This window comes from Kryptolebias marmoratus, linkage group LG11 (genome assembly GCF_001649575.2).
Source record: "Kryptolebias marmoratus isolate JLee-2015 linkage group LG11, ASM164957v2, whole genome shotgun sequence".
Classification (NCBI taxonomy): domain Eukaryota; kingdom Metazoa; phylum Chordata; class Actinopteri; order Cyprinodontiformes; family Rivulidae; genus Kryptolebias; species Kryptolebias marmoratus.
In genome coordinates, this window is record NC_051440.1 from 27,160,259 (window position 1) to 27,167,775 (window position 7,517).

Genomic DNA, 7,517 nt, shown 5'->3' on the forward strand with positions numbered 1-7,517 from the left:
GATGGACAGGTAGTGATGGACAGGTAGCGATGGACAGGTAGTGATGGACAGGTCATCAGGTCATCGTTTGCACCGTTAGCAGTGAAAATAAAACCGTACAAACACCAGAAATCTGAACCCCAAACTTTCTTCCAGCTTCAGGTTCCAGTTTCTGCAGACGTCTGAAGATGCTGAGGAAGGTGGTGATGATGAGAAGGATCCTCCATGTGAAGGGGGATGTGATGTGCACGTTAGTTCTCCTGCTGCTGCTCGGCCTGCTTCTCTACACCCAGCAGGTAAGGAGGCGCCGGCTCCTCAGACAGACCTGTTCATCGAGTCTCTTCTGATCCCAGACGGGTTTCCAGGTTCTCCTCTCCTCAGGACGGACCGGACCGGCGCTGAAGCTGGAGATCCACGGCTCCACCAGCTCCAGCCGGACCCTGCTGGGGGCCAGGGGGGGCAAAGGGGGCAAAGGGGGCCGGGAGTCTCAAAAGGTACAAACAAGAATCACTTTAAAATTCAGAACATTATTTCAGAAAAGATGGTAAAATATTTCTTGAAGGAGACTTTGGCTGTTTTGGTTTCTCTGTTCAGGTCCCATCAGAACCACAGCTGCCTCTCTGTAAACCTGAACCCAACTCTGAACCAGAACCCAGACCTCAGACCCGGTCCAAGTCCAGGAAGAAGAAGGTTGTGGAGACGAAGCCAGCTGGGAAGCCCCTGCTGGCACCAACCATGCCACCGTTTGACTTTGAAGGTTATCTGAGGGAAAAGGACAACAGGAACTTTAAGCTGCTGATCGACCAGCCGGAGAAATGTGACGTCAGAGAGGAGGAGGGAGGAGGAGGAGGAGGAGGAGGAAGAGGAGGAGGAGGGAGCAGCTCGGACGCTGCTGCTCCTTACCTGCTCATCGCTGTGAAATCCACAGCTGCAGACTTTGACAAACGTCAGGTGAGACGGTCGAGCTGCAGCTTGAAAGACCACCCTCTTTCCACACCTGTAGCTCCAGATCAGCAGAACCTGCTGCTTCTCCAGAGGTGGTCCCTCTGATGCTGATCAGAACCTCTGAGATCCTGAGGAAGCAGAACCAGATTTAACTTTTAGTTTAATAACTTACAGAGTCTGCTGTTGGTTCTTGTTCCCTTCAGGTTTGACTGGAATCAGTTTAGAAGCTGGTAAAGACCGGATCTGTTTAATGACATCCTGATCCATGAAGCCCTGACCTGAAAGGACCTGTCCTCTCTGTGACCTCTGGCTGTAGGTGGTGCGTCAGACGTGGGGTAAGGAGGGGCGTTTCCAGCCCGGCGTATCCATCCGGACCGTGTTCCTGCTGGGGATCCCCAGGAATCGCAGCGCTCTGCCTCTTTGGGATCGACTGCTGGCCTACGAGAGCCGGACCTTCAGGGACGTCCTGGTCTGGGACTTTGAAGACACCTTCTTCAACCTGACTCTGAAGGAGACACATTTTCTGGAGTGGGTCAACAGCAGCTGTCCTCACGTAAAGTCAGTGTTCACATCCAAGCGCTGAGGTTGTGGACCTCGTGGTGCTTCGGTTAACTTCGCACGGCTCTCCTCCAGGTTCGTCTTCAAAGGAGATGCTGACGTTTACGTCAACGTGGAAAACATCCTGGAGATGCTGCAGGGCCGCGAGCCGGAGGAGGACCTGTTTGTTGGAGACATTATCGTCCACGCTAAACCCATCCGCCGCCGCAGCTCCAAGTATTATGTTCCTGAGTTCCTGTACGGAGGGGGTCTGTACCCGAACTACGCTGGCGGAGGGGGGTTTGTGATGTCAGGACACACGGCGCGGAGGCTCAGCTCGGCCTGTCGACAGGTAACTCATTACAGACGACTTTTATACTGCAAGAGTTCTTTACTGACTGACTTCCAATCATTCCTCCAGGTGGAGCTGTTCCCGATCGACGACGTCTTCCTGGGAATGTGTCTCCAGATGATCGGCGTCCAAGCGTCCCGCCATCAGGGCTTTAAGACCTTTGGGATTCCCCGACCGTCCGCAGCCCCCCACCTCCAGACGTTCAACCCCTGCTTTTACAGGGAGCTCATGGTCGTCCACAGCCTCAGCGTCCCGCAGATCTGGCTCATGTGGAACCTCCTGCATGACCCCAAACTGAGCTGCCACAACCGGACTAGCCTGAGGTCCAGAGCCTTCAAATGGAGGGGGAGGGGCAGCGCGGAGGGCGAGGCGGATTATGGCGATAAGAGGGCGCTCTTCGCTCATTAGGGACCGTTTGCAGGCCTGAGTTGGTGTGCTGTTGGATCTGGAACCAGTTTGAGAGTTTATCTGACCAAGATGGCCGATCGTCTGGAGGGAAATGAATCAGCAAAGACGAAATCTGCTCCGGATTACTGAGAGAGGAGCCAGAAGAGGACAAGATGCCTTCGGCTTTGATTTCCTGAGACTGTGAACAAAGATTTTAACGTGACAATAAGGTTATGAGAAGTTGCAAATGTTTCTGGACTTTTAAACCATCAGTTTTTTTTCTCAGACTCCATAAAGACGACAGAAGAAAAGCTTGTTGGTTGAACTTCCTGCTGACTGGAGTTGTTGGTGCAACCCCAATACTGAAAAAGATGGAATGCTGTTTAAAATGTAAATAAAACAAAGATTTTAAATCTCATAAACCCATAATTTAAACACAATGGAACACAGTAAACACATCAAATGTTTAAAGTAAGAAATTGTAACAGTTTTAAGAAAAGAAATCAGATAATTTTGACTTTTTTGGCAGCAACTCGTCTCTTTAAAGATGTTCCAGATGTTTGAAGCATCTCCTCTTCTTCCAACATCAGTCTGTAAACATCTGGACCTGAGGTTGTCCCATTCAGTCCTGGATGGGAGGCACTAATGCACCCCCATACCATCAGAGAGGCAGGCTGACCTCAGAACAGTTCTCCTCTTTGGTCCAGAGGAGACACATCTGTTCACATCTGGCTTCTTCTCTGCCTGATAGAGCTTTAAGCAGCACGGTGAACTGTGTTTACAGAGTTCCAGAACCAGCCTTGACCTTTGACCTCAGAGGTTTCAGGACCTCTGCCCATCATTCCTTCTTTAGATTCAGCCTCTAAAAGCTTGTTTTAGCTCCACTCCTCTGACTGACCTGCTGATAATTAACCTCGTTAATCTCTAAAAGCTCCTCCAGATGTTTCTTTTGTTGCTCCTGGATCAACTTCTCTGACGAGTTGCTGCCAATAAACTCAAACTAAAAATGGTACAGTTTCGCAGTTTAAACATTTGATGTGTTTACTGTGTTCCACTGTGAATAAATGATGGATTTATGAGATTTACAAACCATTTCAGTCTGTTTTTAATCGTCATTTGTTGCCGTCTTTTTGCCGTGCTCTGATGCTGCGTTTATTTTCTGTCGCCTGGAGGAACCGCCGATAAAACCCGAACCAGCTGCATGACTGCAGCCGAGAACGAGCCCGTCTGGAGGGCGGGATAAATGAAGAGGATTTCTCTCATTTGGTGTAAAACGTTTGCCAAATCAAACACGTGGGTTGTCGTGACGACTAGATAAAAGTTGGACACGTTCTCTGAAACCGAACATCTGTCTGTCCTCGGGTCTTTTCCTGGATTTAGTCGAGTCTCATCAGAACCGAGGAGCTCAGATTTGGTTCCTTTTTTATTAAAATGTTGCTGAAAACAAAAACAAAAAATCACTGATCTGCTGGACTTTCAGAAGCTGGACGTTTGTGGCTGTTTCTCTTGAATATTTGCTTTTTATTAATAAAAAAATTAAAGATTTGAGCACCATGAAATAAAGACACTTAATCAATCTGAATCTCGTTCTATAAAGTTTATAATCTCAGGTCAAAACACTTCAGATGCAACATTTTTAAAGCCTGAATAACAGAAAATAAACTTATTAAAAGCTCAGTCACTGCATGGATTTAATGTTTTTATTTCCTCTTTTTCAAACAAGAATAAATTTAAACGGTTTCATTACCAAATTGCTCCTGCAGGACTTTAATTTAATGAACTAATGATAAATATGACGTCTCCGATTGTGTAATAAATAAAAACCATCCGTTTCACATCCACATGTTTTTATTTGTCATATTCTGGTTGAAACAGAGAAACAAACTCTGCCGACGAACAGTGAGGGCTTGATTTCAGCTGTTGAAACTCAACAAACACTGCCAAAAAAATAAAAACAATAAAAAACAAAGGGAAGGATGCTGCAGCAAAGCTTTCAGTCAGTTTTGATGCATCTCTTTGCAAAACTTGGTTTTATTGCCTTTTTTTCGGTGGACATGCTGAATAAATCTACTTCATACACGAATATAAAAAAGCCACATTCCAACAAACTTTACAGGTTTTATTGAACTCCCCCCACTTCCAAAAACTTCTTTATTTTAATATATAATCTGCAACCACAAAAATATTCTGAGGGAGATGAAACGAACAGAACAAAGCGGTTTTTTTTACAAGAAACTGTTAGAAACGACGTCACTCATTCCTCCATTCAAACCTCAGATTTAAGGTTTTCTGTCTTATTTTTACACTAAAAACGTTAGAAAAACAAGAATGCGATATGTCCACCTGAGTCTGGGTGAGATTACAGCACCCGTCAGCGTCTTCCTGCCTCAGCAACAAAAAACAGAAAATATAATAAAATAATAAAAATCACGCTTTGATTCCGTCATTTCCCCCCAAAAAACTATTGTTGTAAAAAAGGGATCAAATATTTGAGTGATTTAATTAAATTCAGGGTTCCTACAAACTTCCAGAGTTTTCTTTAATCTGATTTTAAAAACGTTTATTTGATATGTTGACTGTAAACAGAAGATGGAAAGCAGGAAAAAAGGTCGTTTTTGTGACTTTATCATCTTAATTAGTTTAGGTGTTTAACATGAAGTAAATAATTTAATTTAAGGTTTTTTAGGTTCACAAAAACAAAAAGAAAACCTCAGAAACCACCGAAGTGTGAAAACGACTCGAGTCGAAACATTTTCAGTCATAAAATCCAGATTTTAGAAGCCTTTCAGATAAAATTAAGGCTGGTTTGAACCTTTTACACAGAACTTTATGTCCGTATTTAAGATCTAATTAATCTGAAAATCTGACATTTTAATAAAAGAAATAAAGTCGGAAGCAAACATTCTTCAAACCTTTTAAGATCTGGAAAATACTATAAGTCTGGACTGAGTAGGAACCCCGTTTTATGTTTTCATTTCTGAACTAATTTAAAATATTCTGAAAGAAATTAAAATAAAAAACAACCTGAACAAAAGCCCAAACAGGCACCTCAGAAGGCCAATCTGTGCAGATTTAAACAGAAATAAAGAAAAGGACTGAGACGACCTTTGACCCATGCTGCTAGTTGTTGCACGTCCTACTGTACAATGACTGCAATGCATTGTGGGATTTTATGTACAGAGACAGATGTTAACGACAGGCTCGATGGGAGATGAGGCACAAAGTTGAGTTTTTTTCTTGCAAACTCTGGTGAAACTGTTGAACCAGAGAGAAACCAGAACCAGAGTCCGTCCGACGGCTCGGAGAGCGAATCTGAAACCCAAATAAGAAAAAGAAAGTCGGGATTTTGGTGCTTTGAACACTAAATGCTGGCCTCGTCGGACCAGAACTGAGACGGCAACACTGGCTGGTAAGAATTCATTCAAACACTTTGAGCTGAAACTGCGTCCGGGTTCGAGTTTCTGCAGAACCAGAGAGAATCCGGGCCCAGAACCAAACTGCTGCTGATCAGAAAGTGCAATGAATGGAAGAATGTAAACACTTAAAACTGACGTTCTGATGAGAACATCTTCAAAGCAGAGTTCGGATTTAAAAGGTGATGGACAAAATAAAATCCTCTTCTGTCTTTAAGTCTTTTACATACAGAGACAGAATCCGTCTGTAAATTTAGCAACTTTTGGAAAAATAAAAGCGGAGCAGTAAAAGGGAATGTGTGCATCTCAGTGATTATTTGTGTAAAAACAGACAACGTGGAGGAGGAGGGGGAGGGGGAGGAATGACTCGGGCTTTTCTCCAATTCTAAAACACAAAGAGACTAAAACCAAATCTGTCAAAACCTAAAGTTAAATGTTCCAACAAGAAGCCGAAGATGTCAGAAAACATCTTTGGCAAATCAACAGACTGACTGAAACTCACGAATCAGACGAAGAAAGATCACACACACACACACACACACACACACACACACACAGTCCATGTTATCCATCTGATTCTTCCTCACATCCATCCATCTCCAAGGATGGGGCGGAGTCAAGTAAAAAGGTGAGCATTAGTGCAAATGTAAAATATGGATTCTAAAAAATTAATGAAGAAGGGGAGGATGGTTACCACGGTAACAGAACGGACAGTTGTGCTTGTAGATGTTTGTCTGTCCTGCTGAGAAGAAACAAACATGTCAGAAACCAGAGTGAAGCTGAAGTCTGATCGAACGTCTTCGATTTAACGGGAGGAGGNAGGAGGGAGGAGGAGGGGGGGCCAGGAAGAGGAGGAGGAGGAGCAAGGAAGAGGAGGAGAAGGAGGGAGGAGGAGGAGGAGGGAAGAGGAGCTCATCAGGGGAGAAGATGAGGGGTTTGGAGGAAGAGGAGGGGGGCGAGGAAGAGGAGGAGGAGGAGAAGGAGGGGGCGAGGAAGGGGAGGAGGAGGGAGGAGCTCATCAGATGAAGATGAGGGGTTTGGATCTTCGGGGGGCTGACTTGGCCGGGTCACCGCTCCAACCACGTCACCTCCTGAACTTCAGTGTGTTTGAGTCTGGGGGTTCTGGTTCTGGTTCTGGGTTTGATGCAGGAAGACGGGCGGTACCGGCCGGGCTGGCAGTGCGGTTGTCTGATGTGAATTCAGGCGTTTTGTTCGGTGGTTCTGGTCACGGCGGCTGATGTAAAAATCCAGGAGGTTTGCGGCGGATGAACTGAAACGGGCCGACAGATGGCGCCGCCCTGCGGTCTCTGTGGTTCTGGGAGAACTCGGACACAGGATGGAGTCGGCTGGACTCTAACAGGATGCAGGTTTTATAGCTTTCACTCCGAACATGCTCAATGCTCCGGAGGTGCTTGGCGGGCGGTTCTGATTGGAAGGATAAATCGTAGAACCCGACAGGAAAAGCTCAGAATTATCGGGTCGGACTCATCTGAGCTGGACCGGTAGAAATCTGGCTCCGGGTTACAAATTCAGTCAGCGCAAGAACCCAGCTGGGGTCAGAACAGGAGAGGGTTCTGGGTTCTGGTTCAGTGGGAACTGGCGCTGGACTCGGGCCGGGCTTGACTGGAGGTCCGGGGAGCTCCGTAGAGGGTCACTGAGGCTATGTGGTTATTCTGCATCACCTGCAGGAGGAAGAGACACCGCCAGGTAAGATACTGTTCACCATCATCCATCCAACCAACCATCCATCCATCCAACCAACCATCATCCAACCAACCATCCATCCATCCAACCAACCAACCATCATCCAACCAACCATCCATCCATCCAACCAACCATCATCCAACCAACCATCATCCAACCAACCATCCATCCATCCAACCAACCATCCATCCATCCAACCA

General features: G+C 45.9%; 2 protein-coding genes across 2 annotated transcripts in view; one reads left to right on the forward strand and one right to left on the reverse strand.

Moving 5' to 3' along the window:
* The window catches only part of b3gnt9 (UDP-GlcNAc:betaGal beta-1,3-N-acetylglucosaminyltransferase 9), a 4,266-nt gene extending 1,712 nt beyond the window's left edge, over positions 1 to 2,554 (forward strand). The window contains exons 2-7 of the mRNA XM_017441355.3: positions 136 to 275; positions 345 to 473; positions 574 to 930; positions 1,241 to 1,482; positions 1,558 to 1,813; positions 1,883 to 2,554. Coding sequence (XP_017296844.1) covers positions 136 to 275; positions 345 to 473; positions 574 to 930; positions 1,241 to 1,482; positions 1,558 to 1,813; positions 1,883 to 2,221 — 1,463 coding nt within the window. The 3' untranslated portion in view covers positions 2,222 to 2,554. The remainder of the gene's footprint in view (positions 1 to 135; positions 276 to 344; positions 474 to 573; positions 931 to 1,240; positions 1,483 to 1,557; positions 1,814 to 1,882) is intronic.
* Positions 2,555 to 4,030: 1,476 nt separating this feature from the next.
* lg11h16orf70 (linkage group 11 C16orf70 homolog) overlaps positions 4,031 to 7,517 on the reverse strand; it is a 10,070-nt gene continuing 6,583 nt past the window's right edge. Inside the window, exon 17 of the mRNA XM_017441359.3 lies at positions 4,031 to 7,295. Within this exon, the coding sequence (XP_017296848.1) occupies positions 7,200 to 7,295 (96 nt within the window). The 3' untranslated portion in view covers positions 4,031 to 7,199. The remainder of the gene's footprint in view (positions 7,296 to 7,517) is intronic.